This window comes from Ochotona curzoniae, unplaced genomic scaffold (assembly GCF_017591425.1).
Source record: "Ochotona curzoniae isolate NIBS_2020 unplaced genomic scaffold, NIBS_Ocur_1.0 contig_291, whole genome shotgun sequence".
NCBI lineage: Eukaryota > Metazoa > Chordata > Mammalia > Lagomorpha > Ochotonidae > Ochotona > Ochotona curzoniae.
This window is the reverse complement of record NW_024465649.1, coordinates 12,664,001-12,684,290: the sequence shown is the minus strand read 5'-3', so window position 1 is coordinate 12,684,290 and position 20,290 is coordinate 12,664,001. Positions and strand designations below refer to the sequence as shown.

The following is a 20,290-nucleotide window of genomic DNA, read 5'->3' as shown; positions in this document are numbered from 1 at the left end:
AAAATAACATAAGAACTAACTTGGACCACAGCTGCTAGATCAAGTGTCCATTGTGAGCAGACCTGATGAGGGGTAGAGACAAGTGCTAAGGGCTCTGTAACACATCTTCAGCTCCTTGCAATCCCTGAACACCTGCTTTCTTAGTAACAGAACCCCTCATTTCTAACGGGGCCCACAGCGACAATTCTCAGCCTCCCCAGCTGCAGGAATGAGGACCCTAACAGGCAAGTACCACACTCACAGAGGAACGCACTGATGGCTTTCTTGTCCCTTTGGAAGTCAGTCAGCACCTAAACGGCTCTTGGGAACTCTTCATTTGTTGTGCATAACCTGTTACAGTTTACAGCCTCAGAAACATAAGGGGCAGGGAGGGGCCGCAAACAGCCCTTTACTCCCCATTATTTAGTTTCAAATTCCACCCTTTTCTTTTGTTTCAGACAGAAGGCTGCTAACTCTTGATAAAATGTGATGAACCATTTACAAAGGACAGCTGTCCACTGCTCACCCACACCTCCCGCTCCATTCTGCCTCTAGGCCTGTGTTTGTGATTGACTCTACAGCTTTAAGTCCATGTCCTCCATGCCCGCCTGTCCTGGCAAATGCCCTCTACAAATCATGCAATTCTACCACTCTTGGGGCACAGCCAAGCCTCTGCAGTGTGATGGCAAAAGCGCTGACTGTGCAGCCAGCACTTCCCTGAAGAAGAGATGGAGATCTCACATCAGGTGACACTTCACTGTGTAGGGGACACCAAAAGCCACATCAGTCAAATGTGCTTCTGTAAATCTACCTTTCAAACAAAAATATAAAAAAAAATATTTTTAAAAAAATTAAATCTATGGGGCTGGTGAACTGGCTCAACAGGCTAATTCTCTGCCTGCTATGCATTGGCATCCCATATGGTTGCTGGTTCGAGTCCCAGCTGCTCCACTTTCCACCCAGCTCCCTGTTGATGTACCTGAGAAAACAGCAAAAACATGTCTCAAGTTGTTGGGCCCATGCATCCACATGAGAGGTCCAAAATAAGCTCCTGACTCCTGGCTTTAGATTGCCCCAGCTCCAACCATTGAGGCCACCTGAAGAGTGATTTAGCGGATGGAAGATCTCTCTCTCTCTCTCTCCATATATATATGAATATACATATATATATATTTATAGATCTGCCTTTCAAATAAAGACAAATAAATATTTTAGCAAATTCTGACCACTTTATTATGGCAAAGCGTATTTGTGGAGAAATGTACCAAACCAACCAACTTAAAAGCAGTTGCAGTTATTCTTCCTCAAGTGTGGATATGTTTCCAATCATTATAGCAGCTACTCCTCCCACCTTTTTTAGATGGTGCATGTGGAGGACTTCACAGGACGAGCAAGGATGTGGGTCACAGCCATGGGCAGCAGGAGAAAAATTTGCAGAAAGGGCTCCCAGGAGAGAGACTGGGACGTGCAAAGGGCCCTTGAAGATGGTAGAAATGCCTGGTACAGGAAGGCTTGGTTCTGACTTTGAACTTCGAAGGTTCCTGCAGGGCAAGGCTCCTTCTGTGAGGCCCAGGGACAGGGGCAGGCCCTTCTCACAGAGTGGGCTATGCCCAGAGGAAAGCCACCACAGGCAACGGGCCCAGTGAACAGGAGCTTGTCTGTGTCGGCTGCTGCTCTGCCTGGCATCATGCCCAGGGTATGGTGGGTGCCTGGGATATGTTTGCTGACAAGATTGCTGGAGTGCAAGTCAGCACTGAACAGGAAGTTTGCCAGGATGACCTTAAAAATTCCCTGTGGCCCCAAGTGTCTTTGCATCTCCCTTCACCTGTGTGGCCAACCCTCAGTGTCTAAGAGTGTTTTGGTAGCTGTGTCAGGAACACACAGGGCACTAACTCTGTCCAGGAGAGGCCAACAGGAAACAGGCCAGCAGCAGTTCTGGCCAGGGAGAAGCACAGTGGCCAGAGAGCATGAGTTTAGAACAGAAAGCATCTTGTGGTGTCCTTGTTTCTCTCAATATATTCTAGCCAGGAAATCACCTCAAGGAGGCACCCTTCATATCCTAAGAGAATTTCCTAAAACTTCTGGGTTAAATTAGGCCATACATGGATGTGTTGTTTAAACCCAACTCTATACTCGTGTGAGATAAAAATTCAGATGTTTATTTTAACAGCTAGCACTTTACATCCAATGTCCAGCAGCCTCCATGATGATACAGAAAAAATTTGAGGTTAAATGCAGACAGACCGGGGCTGAGACTGTAGTACAGTGGGTTCAAGTCCCGGCTGCTCCACTTTCAGTCGTGCTCCCTGCTAACGTACCCAGGAGTACAGCAGAGAATGGGCCCAAGTGTTTGGGCCCCTGCTGCTCACATGGGAGATCAGGATGGAGTTCTGGGTTCCCGGCTCCAGCCTAGATCAGCCCTAACCATTGTAGTCATTTGGAAAGTGAACCAAGAGGAAGATATTTCCCCCTCTTTCTCCTTCTATCACCCTAGATTTCCAATAAAATTTTTTAAAAAATCTTTTTAAAAACGATTTGTTTATATTTTAGGGGGAAGGCAGATTTACAGAGAGAAGGAGAGAAAAAGATCTTCTATCCACTGGTTCACTCCCCAAATAGTCACAACAGCCAAAGCTGAATCAGTCTGAAGCCAGGAGCCAGGTTCTTCTCCCAGTTTTCCCAAGGGAGTGCAGGGGCCCAAGGACCTGGGCCATCCTCTGCTGCTTTCCCAGGATATAATCCAGAACCTGGATCAGAAAGTAGAGCAGCTGAGATACGAACTGGCGTTCACATGGGGTGAGATGCTGGCACTCGGAGGTAAAGGATTAGCCTGCGGAGCCACCATGCCTAAAAAAAAAAAAAAGACAGACAGTCTATGAGGTATTTATTTTTGCAATCATTAGGTTCAGCTGCCTAGCATTAAGTCACCAAAGATAAATTTTCAAGTTCCCCAATAACCCCAGAGTTCACACTCCCAGCAAGGCCATCCACCTGATTCCAAGAAAGGTCCCTGGAAGGTGGGTTGGGTGTTTCCGGTGTGCAGGACAGACCTCCCGGGGTGTAGGTCATCCGAGGCAGGTGGGAGGCAGATGGACACACCCCAGCATTCCCAACCCCTGTCCCTATCCCTACATTTCATCCCAAGTCAAGGCATCATCAACGAGGGTCACAAACGGGGCAAATGAAAGTCTCAACGACACATATGCTGGATGCTGCCCTCCACGCATGTCCATGAAGCAGGTGTGCAGGCTCTAGATGAGGAGGCAGGCGCCGTGACATCCAGGGCCCTGCTGGCTGAGCTCATTCTGCTTCACTACAGAGGACACCAGGGCCCCAAACGCCATGCTCCACAGACAACACAACTGGAAAATAAAAGAGAAACTCTAAAATTAGGGAGTGCCCCCTTACAGGCCAGAACTAACTTGTGTAGCTGCTATCTCTAACTCTCCAAACCTTCAGCCCTGGGCCCTAAGCAAAGATACTCAGCTGGAAGGCGATGTTTTTGAATGTTTTGCCTAATTTCCTTGGAAACCCAGCGCCCTGTGCCCCAGATTCCAAAGCTACCTCCCCTGTTCTTTCTCCACATCTCTGTGGCAGCAGCTTGTCAGGTGTCATGGAAAGTGGATATGGAAAGACACCGGAGGTGTGGAAACTGGAAAACTCTTGCTAGTAGTGGACAACAGATTAAAGGTAGTTTGTTGCATTATAGGAATTTTTAATTTTTTTCTTTAGATAACAGAAGATTTAAAAAACCCAACTTAGTGAAAGATGTATTTATTTATTTGAAAGTCACAGTTACCGGGGAGGGGAGGGTGGTGTGGTGGGGAGAATTTTGCAAACCATTGGCAAGGTAGGAGCCTCTTCCAGGTTTTCCACATGGGTGCAGAAGCCCAAACATTTGGTCCATGTGGAATGCTGCCACTGCGGGTGGTAGCTTTAGCTACTGTACCACAATGTTGACCCTTCCAAAAACTTTTAGGTGGGAGAGTGACCCAGGTAAAGACATGGTCAGATTTATAAAATTTTGAAACTCTCATGATTGTATATAGGATGAATTAGAAGAAAGAAAAGAGGGGGTGATGCTGTGACATAACATGCTAATCTTCAGCCTACAGTGCCAGCTGGAGGCTGGTTCAAGTCTCAGCTGCTCCACTTTTGATCCAGCTCTCTGTTTACAGCCTGGAAAAGCAACAGAACATGGCTCAAGGACCCTGGCTTGGGACCCTGCAATCATGTGGAAGACCCAGAAGAAACTCCTGGCTCCCAGCTTTGGACTGCCAGGCTTTGTTGCAACAGCCATTTGATAGTGAACCAGCAGATGGAATCTCTCTCTTTCTCTCTCTATCTCTCCCTCTCTCTGTTACTCTAACTTTGAAGTAAAACAGTTAAGTCTCTAGAATAAGAAGGAAAGGAAGCAGAAAAAGAAAAAGAGGTGGAAAAATCCATCAGGTTATTATTAGCAGAGTTCAAACGTGATTGGCTCCTGAACACCAGATATGGTAACAGAAGGACCAACTTCAGAAATATCTCCAAGGAGAAGGGGCAAGTCTTGCTGTTGGTGACAGGGAGGCATCCACACTGATGAATGGCTTAGTGGATTTCTTCATGAAGCCACCAAATACTGAGAGAGAACACAGGAACCAGGCCCTGCTGCAGGCTGTGGGCAGCGACATGCCAACTCTCAGAGAAACGCAGGTAAGCAAAGGAAACGGTTGTGAGGCCAACAGGCTTACTTCCAAGGCTAAGTCACCGTGAGGGGGAGTCACTAAGAATCAAGTCTCTCTGAAGTCAGCGACAGGAAAGCATCAGGAGGGCTTGCTACAGGGAAGATGGGCTCGTGTGGCATGTCACAGGTTTGGGGTCACTGCTGCTAGGCTTTGCTGGGAATTTGTAAGAGACAGGAACGTGGAAGGAGCCGGGGTGGGGGCAGAGGTAGGTAGTGTTAAGCCCAGAGATGAAGGAATGGGGCAGAGAAGGGCTGTTAATGCATGGCCTTCCTCCCACTTAAGAGAACAAGCCCAGAGCCAGCACCACATGAAGAGGTCAGTGCATAGCCACACCGCAAAGGTGACAGAAAGCCAGGGTGGAGAAAAGGGGCACACAGCCAGCAAAACCCCCTTGCCATGACCCCTGTGGCACCATGGCAAAGCAAACTAATCTTCTGCCTGTGATGATGGCATCCCATATGGGTGCCAGCTCATATCTTGGCTGTTCCACTTCCCATCCAATTCCCTGCTTATGGCCCGGGAAAGCAGTGGAGAATGGCTCAAGTCCTTGGCACCCTGTACCCACATGGGAAACCAGGAAGAGGCTCTTGGCTTCTGGTTCCTGGCTTCATAATAGCTCTGCTCTAACCGTTGAGGCCATTTGGGGAGTGAACCAGTGGATGGAAGATCTCTCTCTTCTTTTAAAAAAAAAGATTTATTTTTTTTTATTACAAAGTCAGGTATACAGAGAGGAAGAGAGACAGAGAGGAAGATCTTCTGCCCGATGATTCACTCCCCAAGTGATCACAACAGCTGGTGCCACGCCAATCCGAAGCCAGGAGCCAGGAACTTCTTCCGGGTCTCCCACACGGGTGCAGGGTCCCAAGGCTTTGGCCCATCCTTGACTGCTTTCCCAGGCCACCAGCAGGGAGCTGGATGGGAAGTGGAGCTCCCGGGATTAGAATTAGAATTAGAATTAGAGCTCCCGGCGCCTGTATGGGATCCTGAGGCGTTCAAGGTGAGGACTTTAGCCGCTAGGCCATGCCACCAGGCCTGGAAGATATCTTTCTGTGTCTCTTATTTCTGTAACTCTGCCTTTCAAATAAATAAATATGTAAGTCTTTTAAAAATAAAATAAATGGCCTGGCACAATGGCTCAGTGGCTAAATCCTCACTTTGCACATGCCAGGCACTGGTCCAAGATCCGGCTGCTCCACTTTCCATCTAGCTCCTGCTGAAACATTCCCCCAAATAGCTGCAATGGCTAGAATTGCGCTGATCTGAAGCCAGGAGCCAGGAGCCAGGAATATGCGTGTAGGCGCCCAAGCACTTGGGTCATCCTCTGCTACTTTCCCAGGCCATAAGCAGGCAACTGGATGGGAAGCAGAACAGCCAGGACATGAACAGGCACCCAAATGGGGTGCCATCATTTGGAGGCAGATTATTAGCCAACTGAGCCATTGTCTGGTCCTTTGCCCTGACCACAGTGCAGTATGACTCAGTCCTCTGGACAAACATACCTGTCCCTGCCACCAGGAAGGTGGGGTCCCCTGTGGATGCCATCCTTCAGAGTCCCACTCCTCAAGCCAAGGCAAGGTTTCCCAGGGAAGGCCAGAGCAGAAGCGGTAAGTTAATGGAAGTGGACAGAAGGAAGTCAGATCTTCTTTCTGTTTCCGTGACAGGCAATCTGCTGCCTTCCAGGGCCTCCAGGGCCCTGTGATGTCAAGGTTCCCCACAGGAATCACTGCAAGCCAAGCCCTCTGTGGCTCTGACACCACTGGGAAGGTCATGGGTGGGATGGGATGCCAGTCTTTGTCAGGGAAAGCTGGGGGTCCCATAGTAGCAGTGGAAGGGACAGCCAGGTCGGAAGTAAGCATCACCCAGGCCCTGGACAGCACCTCTCATTGGCACAGAGACGGCCACTTCTGCCAGGCAAATGTGAAGAAACCATTGGCAGTGCAGACACCCGAGGGCAGAGACCCGAGCAAAGCCCGGCCATGTCAGGTCTGGTGTCGCTCAGGACCCGAGGCCTTCCAGGGCTCCAGGATCCAGGTTCTGCTTGTCGCTGCCAGCTCTGTTGAGATGTGCGGCCACAGCCTTCCCAAGCAAAATGTACAGAAGGTGAAACTGGGAGACACCCAGACCCCTGTTGCTGCCCATTTCCTTATGCCCTGTCCCTCTCCACGTTGTGTCCACAACCCCCTAAACAGCCCACGTCTTCACTTTTCCAAAGCTGGAGGAAACAGAAGAATCCATTTTTTTTTTTTGACAGCATCAGGAAAGGCCTCCTATCCTGCCTTGAGGGTCCGAGTTCACATGATGCCCGCCTCCCATCAGAAGGCCTGCCCCTACTGCTGGTCACAGAGTCACTCTGTTCTGTGTCTCCATGGGGTCTGGGCGACAGCTGCTCATCTGTGGTGCTTCCCACACAACATGGCCACTCTCTGCTGAATGTTTTATCCATTGGATGGAGGTTCCTGGACCTGAACTATGTGGCCCCCTCTTCTTGAGCATGGGTGAGGCCTGCAACCTGTTTCCAATCAATGGCACATGGCAAAAGTGACAGGTATCCCTGGAGTGTACATGCTGCATAAGTTGCAACTTCAACCCTGCCGAAAGACAAGTGTTGACTGAAGGAAGTCTTCCTGGGAAGGGGTCCGCATGGCAGGCCCCACCAAGGGCTCGGGCTAATGAGATGCTAGGAATGGAATCCTTCCAGCAATCATTCTAGCTTTCAGAGGAGAGCCCGGCCATGGCCAATCCTTTTATGGCTGCCCTGTGACAGAAGCTGAGGGCCAGGAGCAGGCAGAGAGTGCCCAGGTTTCTGGCACCGTGAGAGTGCATGCCTATAAATCTTCAGGGACAGCAGCGGGTCACTAACAGAGCATTCGCACCCCTCACTGAGAGGATATGCCAACTCGGGGCACTGCTGAACTAAAGCACCGCCAGACCAGCGTGGGAAGGTTCCAAGGAAAAGTCAGATCTTGGGCCCGGCGCGGTGGTGCAGTGGTTAAGGTCCTCGCCTTGCAAGCCCGGGATCCCATATGGGCGCCGGTTCTAATCCTGGCGGCCCCTCTTCCCATCCAGCTCCCTGATTGTGGCCTGGGAAAGCAGTGGAAGACGGCCTAAAGCTTTGGGACCCTGCACCCGTGTGGGAGACCTGGAAGAGGCTCTGGCCTCAGATTGGCATAGCATCGGCCATTGCGCTCACTTGGGGAGTGAATCATCGGATGGAAGATCTTCCTCTCTGTCTCTCCTCTCTGTATATCTGCCTTTCCAATAAAAAAATAAATAAAATTAAAAAAAAAAAAAAAGAAAAGTCAGATCTATAAGGAACTGCCAATCATGGTAGCCTGGGAGTTTTAATCACTAAAAAAAAAAAAAAAAGAAAGAAAGAAGTGGGAGTGGGCGGTTGATGCAGTGCTTAGAACAGTACTTGAGACATTAAGCCCCTTATCAGAGTGGCTGATTCAGGCGCTGGCTCTGTTTCCGATTCAACGTCCTGTCAGTTCGCACCCTACAAAGCAGCAGGTGATGGTTAAAGTCCTTTGGTCCCTGCCATCCATGTGGGAGACCCAGGTGGAGCTCCTGGCTTCAGCCTGCCCCATCCCTGGCTGTTGTGGTCATTCCGGGGAGTGAAACAGCAGAATGAAGATTTATCTATTATTCTGCCTCTCAAATACAAAAGAAAATAAATAATTTTTTAAAGTTTTTGAATAGAAAAGTGGGTAGCCTCAGAAGGTGGTTGCTGAGCCCTCCATTTAAAGGGCCTGTTCTAACTTTAAGAAACAGGTCATCTCCAGTGTGTGGGTCGAGCCAGGTTTGGTCGCAACAAAAACCAGTGCACATTACGGAATGCCAAGGTGAAGTGACCTGTACCAGACGTGACCACAGCGCCCAACCAGGGAGGGAGGGGGCAGAGCCGGCAGGGGAAATGTGGGCGGGGGGGGCCCTGCTGGACAACTACTCCCACTGGAGAGTGTGAGTTGGGATGGGGACAGACCAGACTAAACAGGGCTACAACATCTGTGGGCCTCATGTGAGCTAGATCAGGGAAAAGCCAGGCTGGGCTGACTGTTCCTACTGGTGTAAACAAAAATTAGAGTGGGTGAGGGTTGGTTGTGCTTTGCCACAGCATCAGCTGGCAGAAGCTGGCACTGGAGGCTAATTCTGCCAAGTTACACTGCAGAACCACCTGCAGAGTGCATGATCTGGGAGTGAGAGTGACCTAGAAGGGAAATAGTGGGCTCTTCCCTCTTGGGTTACCACTCCCACTGGAGAGCATGAAAACCAGGACAGGGGTTAGGGTGGTTAGACAGAAAGGTAACCAACAGCATGTGTGTGAGCTGTATAGTCAGGCTGGTTGGGTTGAGCTAGGCTTCAATGCCCACTGACATGTATGAGAGCTCAATGGGATGTGGAACAGACTGGACTAGTCTGCAGCACATACTGGCAAACCAGGGTAGGGGGCGGGCCTGGTGTGGGTTATCGTGGGTCGCTCTGACTGGGCTGCAGCTCCCACTGGTTTATGTGAGGGCCGAGTATATGCTGGGCAGAACCAGCCTGGACTGCAACACCTGTTGGTTCCAGTGGTAGACAGCGCTGGAAACAGAACCGACTCAGCAATTGGAGTGATGGACTGTACCAGGCCCTGTACTTGCTAGTACACACAAGAACCTGGTCTGGGAACACCTCAGACAAAGTTTTGATCTCCACAATTGAACTGCCTGACACAGAACCCTAACCTGAAAAGACAGAGGACAGAATAAGTTAGTCAACTCCTCAGCCATATGTTGGCAGTGAACAACTGGACAAACGGAGACTCTAAGATGGACTACATCAGCCAGTGGATTATGCAGCGACCTCATCATGCTTGGAGTGGCAAGATTGGCAGCAATTCAGAACTGTTGAACTATCAAAAACCATTTGAGAAGACCCTAGAAGCATGCCCCACATCAGGGACCTGGGATGGGTGGGAGACTGGGTGGGGCTTCTCCCTTTATCTCCCTCTTTACCCCAGATACGTGAAAGAAACAATGTGGAAACAATGGTCTTACCCACTTTGCCATAGCCCTTGAACCTTTTTGCCCTAATTAACTACGTAAAGAATGTCAAAAATAAAGAAAAAAATATATATTAAAGGGCCCCCCTCCAAAAAAGAAAGAAATAGGTCATCTCGGTCAGCTCACAAAGCCCAGCCCCCTCATCTATACAAGGGACTTCAAAAAGTTCATGGAAACTAGAATGAGAAGCCATTTATTTTTATACAAAACATTTTTAAGTCCATACATACACAAGATATAAAGTTCATGGAAAATGAATATTATGAAAAGACAACACAAGGCCTGGCATGATGGTTCAATGGCTAAATCCTCATTTTACAAGCACCACAATCGCATATGGGTGCCAGTTCATGTGCTGACTGCTTTGCTTCCCATCCGGCTCCCTGCTTACAGCCTGGGAAAGGAGTTGAGGATGGCCCAAAGCCTTGAGACCCTGCACCTGCGTGGAAGACCTGGAAGAGGCTCCTGGTTCCTGGCTCCTGGCTTTGGATCAGCTCAGCTCCGGCTGTTGCAGCCATTTGGGGAGTGAGCCAGCAGATAAAGGATCTTTCCAATATCTGCCTTCCAATTAAGAACAAAGAAATCTTAAAAAAAAAACAAAAACATGAATTTAATTTTTTTTTTAACTCTGAAATACTCTTTCAATTCTTCTCTTGTCCCAGGCTTCCCTCACTATAGAATGAGGAGAGAATGCATCCAACACAGTAGCCTAGTGGCTTAATTCTTGCCTGGCATCTGCTGGGATCTCAAATGCATGCTGGTTTGTGTGCCAACTGCTCAACTTCCCATCCAGCTTCCTGCTTGTGGCCTGGGAAAGCAGTCAAGGATGGCCCAAAGCTTTGGGACCCTGCACCTGCCTGGGCACCTGGAAGTTCCTGGCTGCTGGCTTTGGATTGGCTCAGCTCCAGCCATTGCAGCCACTTGGGGAGTGAACCAGTAGACAAAAAAATCTTTATCTCTCTGCTCTCTGTAAATCTGCCTTTCCAATAAAAAATAATAATCTTAAAAAAAAAAGAGTGAGGAGGTAAGTCCTTACAATTTGTAAGAGCCCTGATCTCTTGATTGCAATGTCCCACAGTTACACACCATTGGGAGGACAGGAAGCATGGAGGACAGCAGACTTTGACATTTGACATGGGTTCCCTTACAGTCCATTGCCAGAACACTCTTACCAACAAAGTTGCTGGGAGTGCCTTAATCCCTCATGTGCTATCAACTAGCAGGGCTGCAACCTGAATTGCTCAATGAAGAGGGGTAGGATTGTCCCTATTTGCTTAACAGCCAAAATTTAAAAAAGAAGAAGAAAGAAAGAAAGAAAGAAGGCCAAGGCAAAGTCAGTGGGAATCATAATATTTCAGCATCAATGACTGGGCCCACTCTCACGAGACGACACCTGTGGTTTGACTAATGAACCCCTCAGGCAAGTGCCAGCAGCTTCTATGAGCACCATCTCTAATATTTACCACATAGATATGGTGCCCTCAGTTTATAGGCAAGCTGGTCCAGGCTCAGAAAGATAAACCTCCAGGCACAAGGGGGCTAGAACATGCTAGAACATGGCAAACTGAGACTTAATTTTCCTTCTGTTTGACTCCAAAGCCCCTGAGAGACAGAAGTTTGGGCAGGAAGGAAAAAAAAAAGCAAAAGTTCTTGTGCACAGTGAGATCCTGTGTAGGCTGTGGCTGCTGAAATGTTCACACCAGCTGTGTGATGGGTTCCAGAGACACACAGGCACGTCCATTCCTAGTGCCTATGGGACTGACTGGAGATAAACAGGGAAGGGCAGTGCAAGGTGTAGCAGATCACAAGGTGAGTAAGGACCAGGGCAGGACACTTGGACAGGTGCCACAGCAACGAAAAAGGTGACTATGTCTGCCAATGGCTCCAAGCTCAGTACAGCCGCACCTGGGTATGCTCAGGTAGAACGAAGAGGTAAGGAAGAAGCTGTGGAGTTGGGTCTTCCTCCTGCATTCCAACCCACTGAGTTAACCAATGCCAGTGGAATCACCAAAAGAAACCCCCAAGAATCAGAGCAACATGAAATGTTAATAGGCTTGGAGAAGCCTGCTCTGGATCAAATAGGATTTGGTGTAGACTTTTAGACCACCCATGGGGCTGCTGTTGTAATGCTAGAAAGAACAGGGGAGTAGAAGCAAGGAGACAGAAAGACCAAATGCAGGAGTTCCCTTACAGGAGGAGCTATCAGCTTCCAGTGCGTCTCCCCTGCCCACCCCATCTCTACAGCCAATAGCACATCAACCAGCAAAGAGCCTTTAACAAGAAGGACAGGTGTGTGGAATGCACATGCCAGCTGTTCCCCACACAGACAGGTCCCAGGTCCTGCCCTGTCTGTTCCACTCACTGATGGCACAGGGCTGACACATCTGCCCCGGCTCACCACACCACACAGCAAGAAGAGGAAACCCCAGGCTCTTACTTTCCCGTTAGCTGGACTTGGCTGCTGCCACCGTCTGGTTTGGAGTAACTGTAGCTGTTGGGAGATGGTCCATCTCAGGTGCATCAAAAAAGTAGGCCTGTGGGAGGAAACCCCAAGAGAGTGAAACACAAAGGGACAGTGGGATGTTTTGGATACTACCCTAACAGCACTGATGGACTTACAAGGCCCACACATCCTCCCTGCCCTATCTGTCATTACGCTGAACTCCAGCGTCTGCCTCATGCACTGAGCTGAGTCTCTTTTTCAAGAGTTCTCCTTTCAGCTTAAAGGAAGCTTTATGGGAAGAGAAGGAAAAAGAGAAAGAGATCTTTTGCTGGTTCACCCAAATGACCATAATATCTGCAGCTAAGCCAGTCTGAAGCTAGGTACCTGGAGCTTCTTCCTGGTTTCCCACATGGGTGCAGGGTCCCAAGAACTTCAGCCATCCTTCACTGCTTTCCCATGCAACAAGTAGGGAGCTGGATCAGAATTAGAGCAGCCAGAACATGAACATGTGCTGACACCACAGGCGGACACTTAACCTACCACATTACAACACCCCACTCGGCTGCATCTTATTCAAATTAAGGAACCATTTTCTGAGCATTTACTATATTCATATGGCATGATTCAGCTTCACAACAATCCTATCTGATAGCTCTGACTGTCCTCATTGGACAGGTGAAGAGGCTGAGGCTCAGAGAGGCTGTCCCTTCGGCAGGTGCATGTGGATCTGATAGCTTTGACTGTCCTCATTGGACAGGTGAAGAGGCTGAGGCTCGGCGAGGTGGTCCCTTCGGCAGGTGCGTGTGGCAGAACTCCCAGGGCATCTTTTACACCAGCTGAGTCTCTCCTCAGGGGCAGAGGATGTGTCTTTCTTTGTTCTTGTGTCACCACATCTCACACAGGGCCTGGCACGGCATGTAAACACATGGTACTTCAATGTACCCACATGGGAGACTCAAATGAAGCTCCTTGCTCCTGGCTTCCATTGTGAGTATTTGAGAGTGAATCAGTGGATGGATGATCTTTCTCTCTTCCCTTTCTCTAACTCTGTTTTCCAAATAAATAACTCCTTATTTATTCAGAAAGGCAGAGTTACAACAGAGAGAAAGACATCTTCCATTTGCTGGTTTACTCCTCAAATGGCCACAATGTCTGGATTGGGCTAATCTGAAGCCAAGAGCTTCTTCTGGCTCTCCCACGTGGGCTCAGGAGCCCTAGCATTTGGACCATCTTCTGCTGTTTTCCCCAGACACATTAGCAGGGTGCTAGATCATAAATGGAGAAGCAGGAACATGAACCAGCACCCAAATGGAATGCCAGCGCTGCAGGCATAGGTTTAAACCTTAGCATTAGCCCCATAAAGTAAATCTGAAAAGATCTGAAGGCTTCTTACCTGTCTCAAAATATAATTTTTATGGTAACCCAGGCAAAATACCAATCCTGCTGGCTGTTCTATGGAAAGACAACCCTGTCTGGTGGTCAAGGACTGCCCTTGGCTATGGGTGCCAGGAAAAAGTTACAAACCCAACCCCAGTCCTGTTTTTCAACCAGCCAGCTCTGCACTGGCCAGGAGAGGGCAGCAATGCAACACAGTGGAGCTTTCTCTGCATTCCTGCTCCAGGAGTGCAACACCCCTTCCCCAACACTTGTCCAGAGGCCACCTCTGGCTGCAGAATCTCTCTAGCTCCTCAAATTCCCAGAGCAACTGGTGACACTTAACAGGCCTCCATCCCAGGGCCCCTCCATTCAGCTTCTAACTGTGGGCAGGGAAAATCCAGTCTCTAACTTCAGGAGAGGGCAGAAACCACACCACCCACGTGAACCCCAGCTCTGCCTCCAGTTCTTGCAGGTGCATGGAGCCAGGTAGCCCTGGGATGCAGGAACGGCGTCTTCCTCTCAGGCCAGAGGGGGAGATGCTCATCACAAGGAACAAGGCAAGGGGTCCAGGTCTGGGCAATTCACCCACTCCCAGTTTTCATATCTGTAAAAGGAGAGGCCTGGAAAAGATCATCTCAAAGGACTGTTCCCCAGACAGGTGTTATTTCTCTAACACTTTAATTCTACAAATGCTTAACAACTACAGCTACCACAAGAAAGTAGTGGTTGTGCACCAGGTACATACACACTCAGTCACTGATCCATGGAGAAATCCTGCTGCAACTATTCTCCCATTCTAACGATGAGAAGACAGAGAGTCACAGATTCTCCCAGGCTACACAGCTGTGCACTTCTCCTGGGACTCCCACCTGATTGTGCATGCTCTTCTCGTCCCTAGGACAGCCTGTCACTTGGCGTCTAGTCTATGCCCAGCCCAGGTCTAGGCACTACGGAGGCTTTGGGACTGAACAGGTGGCCTTCCAAGGGCAGGGGCAGGGTGCAGGGCCCCTTTACTCTCAGCAGCGCCCACCACCAGCCCGACCAACCAAGTCCTGCCCTCCAGGTGCTTCCCTAACCGAACCCACCAGGAATGTTTGTGTGCAATCACTGAGAACTTGTCCCACCATCACCTGCTGCAGCCATGGGACTGTCACACACCTCACTGCACCTGTCTGCCTTCTCCTGGGGAGACGGGGGATGCCACACTGTCTGCTTCAGCCAGCACCTCCCTCCATTGTCAACTCCGCTATGGCCCTCCAATAATACCAACACTGTCTTCCACTTGTTAATTGTCCTATTTGTCATATGCAAACATCATTTAGTCCTCGCAACATTAACAATCTTACTGTAACATGCATGACCAACTCCTTTTCTGCTGTTATAAAGTAAAAAAGTAGGAGGGAGGATACAATGAGGGCCAGGAGAACATCTCTGTAGTCCAGTCTGCCCCATTTCTGAGTTCCTTGCAGGATACTGCTTCCTGCTCTCCACCCAGCTTCCAACCCAGTACAGAGGAAGCAAAAGGTTCAAGAGGGAATTGGGGAAGTGCCAGTAGAGGTAGCAGGGAAAGGGCCCTGGTGTTAGAGTGGGAGGCCTGAGCCTTGGCCCATGTGTGAGTTGTGTGCCCCGGGGCCACTCTCCCAGGATACAGGGCAGCATCCTTGCAAGGCCCTTTTAGCCATAGAGAAAGAACACTGCCCACTATTAGCATCCTGTGCCACGGCAGGGCCATGGTCACAGACAAACCCAGAGACACATCACCTGACGGCTGTGATAGGCATCAGGTCTCACTCTTGCAGTTGCACACTGTATGGATCTAGACAAACTTACGAGGGTGTTCAGAAAGTTTGTAGAAAAGTGGGCCATTATGGCACAGCAAATTAAGCTGCTGCCTGCAGTGGTAGCATCCCACTTGGGCATCAGTTCAAGTTCTGGCCACTCTACTTTCAATCCAGCTTCCTGGCAACGCATCTGAGAAAGCAACCGAAGATAGTCCAAGCAACTGGACCTCTGCACCCAGATGGAAGAGCCAGAAGAAGCTGCAGGCTCCTGGCTGCAGTCTGGCCCAGCCATTTGGAAAAGTGAACCAGTAGATAGAAGATATAGCTTTCTCTCTCCCTTTCTCTGTCACTCTGCTTTTCAAATAAATAAGTAAATCTTTCATATATGATAAGTGTTATTTTGATGCAAACAATTCAGCAGTCTACACGTGGCTTTATCACAGGGTGCATTACACACATCTTTGAAGACTGTCCTACAGCTATCTCAATGAGTCTCACCCAAATCTACAGAAACATAGAAGTCTCTGACAGACAAGGAAATCATGGCTCACAAATTAAGTCATTTACCCAGTTTATAAAGCCAAGTGCCTCCCAGACCTGGGTTCCTTCTATTTCACCATTACACGGTCTTATGGAAAGTCCCTGAGAGGGCGAGCATCACGATATAGCAAGTTAAGCCACCATCTCTGACACCAGCATCCCATATGGGAGCATTCATTCAAGTCTTGTCTGCTCCACTTCTGAGCCATCCCCTTGATAATGTACCTGGGAAAGCAACCGACAACAGCCCAAGGACTTGGGTCTCTGCCACCTGCACAGCAGACCTGAACAGAGTTCCTGACTCCTGGCTCTGGGAATCATACAGGCAAATGAATCAAAGCATGAAAGATTTCTCTATCACTCTCTGGTACTCTTTCAAATAAGTAAGTGAAATATTCTTTCCAACAAGAAGTTAAAAGAACCTGCTACAGGTACACAATGGAATGGGTTCTTAGCAATGATAATGCACTCCTGCAGTGCTGTCCAATCTCCCCTGTTTTTCTCCATCCCAGGAGAACTGGACCAGCAAGAACTTCTCTCTTGCTTTCTTTTCTTCACTCAACTTATTATCCAGGTACACACACCATGGGGAAAAGTGGAGCCAAGAGCCAGCAGCCACCAGTGAAGGTGACAGCACGAGAGGGTTGAGGTCAACAAGGAGTACGACTCTCCCACAGCAGACACAGGTGCTGGGGAGCACAACAGCATGCAGAGGTGAGCAGGAGGGGAACAAGGCAGAATCCAAGTGCCTGAAACCTACCACGGCACTCTTGCGCATCTAGACTAGAGTCCCCTCTCAGCAGCTGGGGCCCATGAAAGGAACATGTAAACACAGCCTATGTTTTACAACTTAGAACTTCCTAAAAAAATGATGTATTGGGCCTGGAGCAATAGCCTAGTGATTAAATCTTTGCCTTGCATGTGCCAAGATCCCATATGGACACCCATTTATGTCCCAGCTGCTCTACTTCCCATCCAGCTTCCTGCTTGTGGCCTGAGAAAACAACTGAGAATGGCCCAAAGCCTTGAGATCCTGGACTTGCGTGGGGAACTTGGAAGAAGCTCCTGGCTCTGGATTGACTCAGCTCCGTTGTGGCCACCTGGGGAGTGAACCAGTGGACAGAAGAGCTTTCTCTCTGTCTCTCCTCTCTGTATATCTGCCTTTCCAATTAAAAAAATATGATTAATTTTATAAAAGATGTATTTATTTATTTGAAAGTCAGAGTTACAAAGAGAGAGACAGACAGCTCTTTTGTCCACTGGTTCACTCTGCAAATGAACATAATGGCTAGCACCGTGCCAGACCAAAGTTAGGATCCAGGAGCTTTCTCCTGGTCTCCTATGTGGTTGCAGGAGCCCAAACACTTGGGCCACCTTCCACTGCTTTTCACAGGCACAATTAACAGGGAGCTGGACCAGAAGTAGAGCAGCTAGGACATGAACCAGTGCCCACACAGGATGCTGGCATCATAGGCAGCAACTTAACCTCCTAAGCCACAATGCTTGCCCACAACTCGGCTCATCTTTTGAGATCCATTCAGTGGCTAACCATCAGGATCGTATTCATGCATTTAATGAGACACAGTCATCCCTACAAAAGCCTTATAGAAACACTGACTCCCACAACTGCAAAACTTGACCAATGGTCTTGACATTTTGACTATGACAAATTACTAATGGTGGACATTTCCTAAGTGCCCCAAGACGTCTTCCTTTCCTTTATCAGTGACTTTAACATTGCGGGCTCCGCTATTCTCAAAACCCAACAGGGCTTGTTAAGGCCATGGGCAGCAAAATCAGTACAGAAGGTGGAAAACCATGTCTCCTTAAGGTCTAAAGGACAGAAGCCTGACTAACAGATATCTGTGAGACAAGTTCTATGGGAAGTGCTTGATATATGAGATTGTATTTGATCCTCAGAACAATACTACATGGCAGGAAATATTAAACCCATATGAGGAAATTGCATAACAAACCTGGTATTCTATCTGGGCCTCACCCAAAAGCATAACCTTCGCTAAAAAGAAACCGAAACACAGAAACTCAAAAACTAGTTCAGATGTTGTTCCATTTAAAAATAACTCCACTTGCCCACTCCTGACTTCAATCTCCAGCTTTGTAAGTATGTAACTATAAAACTCAAAGATCACTAGGAAGATATTCAAGGTAGAATCTTCCTAATCCTGGTTGGCACAATAGCACAACTGGCTAATCCTTCACCTTCAAACACCGGTATCCTATACGGGTGCTGGCTCCTGTCCCAGCTGTTCCACTTCCCATCCAGCTCCCTGCTTGTGGCCTGGGAAAGCAGTCAAGCATGAACCAAAGCCTCAGGACATTTTTATCTGCATGGAAGACCAGGAAGAAGCTCCTAGCTCCTTGTCTTGGATTGGCTCAGTTCTGGCTGTTGTGGCCACCTGGGGAGTGAACAAAAGGATGGAACATCTTTTTCTCTGTCTCTCCTTTTCTCTGAAAATCTTTCCAATAAAAATAAATAAAATCTTTTTAAAAAATCCTCCTATCCCAGGCACTCACACCTCTTGGGACTAGGCACTGACCAGTTGACAGAGATGAAGCAAAACTAGAGACTGCAACCAAGCTTTCATGATTTTACTGCCTTGCGTCTATCACAGTTCATTTAAAGTGATCTCTGCTTCTCAGAGTCAGTTTTAAGTGACTCATTCTAACAGTTTGAGGTCTTTCAGCATGCACGTGAACAACACACTGACAGGGGCAACATTCTGGTGAACAGATTAAGCTGTAGCCTATAACATCAACATTCTCAGCATCCCATATGGATGCCAGTTTGAGTCCTGATTGCTCCACTTCCAATCCTACTCCCTGTTAATGCACCAAGGAAAACAGCAGAAAATGGTCCAAGCCTTTGGGTCCCTATTATCTGTGTAGGAGACCTAGAGGAAGCTCCTGGCTTTGGTCTGACCCAGTCCTAGCTACTGTGGCCATTTGGGGAGCAGAAAGAAGAGCTCTCCCTTCTGTTTCTCCCTCTCTCTGTAGTTCTGCCTTTCACATAAAAACAAGCAAATCTTTAAAAAAAAAGAAAGAAAGAAAGAGAGCAAGAAAGGAGGGAAGATAGAAAGACAGAAAACTCAGCAACAGAACCTGGGAACGAGACCGTACCAGGCAGCCCACTGAGAGAAGCATATGCAGCAACACAATCGTCACGATGGTGGCCAAGGCGATGCGCCGGTTATCCTCGCGAACAGCTGGCCAAAACGTCATCGCCAGCACAGACCCCGAGATGCCCAGGGCGATCAGGACCAGAATCCAGCGCACAGCTCTCTGAGGGATGATCCACAGGATCTGAAAGAAGACAAAGGCTGGGAGGCAGGGCTGCTTCGAGTCATATCAGAGGGCCAGCGAGGTGGCTAGAGGCACCCCAGTCAACCTGCCACTCCACCCCTTCTGCCTTGCCAGCTGAAGGGCAGCCCCAGCCCTTGCTGAACCCAAGGCCTCCACAACAGGGGCCCTAGGGTGGGGCAGGCACCTGGCTGCTCAGCCCTTGCTCACTCCCAACTCTTGCTATCACACAGGATACTCACCGCTGTGGGGATGTAGATGAACAGCGAGTACCCATAGACACACACGATCTCCAGGAACGAGTAGGAAACGATGTTCACAACCTTGCTGTTTCTCCACAGCAGGAAGCCCCAGAGTGCCAGGGGGACCAGCCAGGCATAGGCATAGATGACTGTGGCCGCTATGGACACTGAGGACACCAAGACACCCATTTCAGCCTCCTTCCTCAGAGCACTTCCCACACCTGCCATCCTCAGGTCCCCAGCCTGGGCTCGTGACCCTAGCCTATATCTCACCCTGAGCCAGCCCCGAAGATGACATGAAGCAAGGACTCTAAACGCCTGCTGCATGAATGAGTCTTTGGCACTCAGCATTGTGGTGATGACCAAGGGTCTCTCACGTGGTGGTCATCAGTCCTTTAATGACAACTAATGTTTGGAAGGAATTTGAATTATGTGACTAAACTACTTCAAAGGATCATGTTGCAATATACTGAGCACTTCAACCAGGGAAAAGCCAACTGTCCCCTTCTCATTATGGCAAGAGCAAGAGCAACACTAGTTTCTTTTAAAATTGATTCTATATTTCATTTTTTCTGAAGGATGAATTTATTTAGCTGGAAAGCAGAGTTAGAAAGAAAGAGACCTGCAGTGCCCAGGACTGGGCCAGACTACAGCCAGGAGCTTCATCCGGGTCTCCCATACAGATAGCAGGAGCCCAAACACCTGGGCCGCCCTGAGAGGGCCAGCAACTGAGCTACTGGTCCATACACAACATCACTTCCTGCCACTGAAGTGCCCAGCCAAAGAGGGCAAGGACAGATAAAGACCCTCTGGGGTTCCAAATCATCAGGCAGGGCAGGTC

At 48.9% G+C, this 20,290-nt stretch overlaps 1 protein-coding gene across 1 annotated transcript in view; it reads right to left on the bottom strand.

The window, feature by feature from the left end:
* Positions 1 to 2,850: 2,850 nt before the first annotated feature.
* YIPF1 (Yip1 domain family member 1) overlaps positions 2,851 to 20,290 on the bottom strand; it is a 42,293-nt gene continuing 24,853 nt past the window's right edge. The window contains exons 7-10 of the mRNA XM_040978517.1: positions 19,450 to 19,616; positions 19,028 to 19,210; positions 12,186 to 12,282; positions 2,851 to 3,341 (exon numbers count right to left, since the gene is read on the bottom strand). Coding sequence (XP_040834451.1) covers positions 12,193 to 12,282; positions 19,028 to 19,210; positions 19,450 to 19,616 — 440 coding nt within the window. The 3' untranslated portion in view covers positions 2,851 to 3,341; positions 12,186 to 12,192. The remainder of the gene's footprint in view (positions 3,342 to 12,185; positions 12,283 to 19,027; positions 19,211 to 19,449; positions 19,617 to 20,290) is intronic.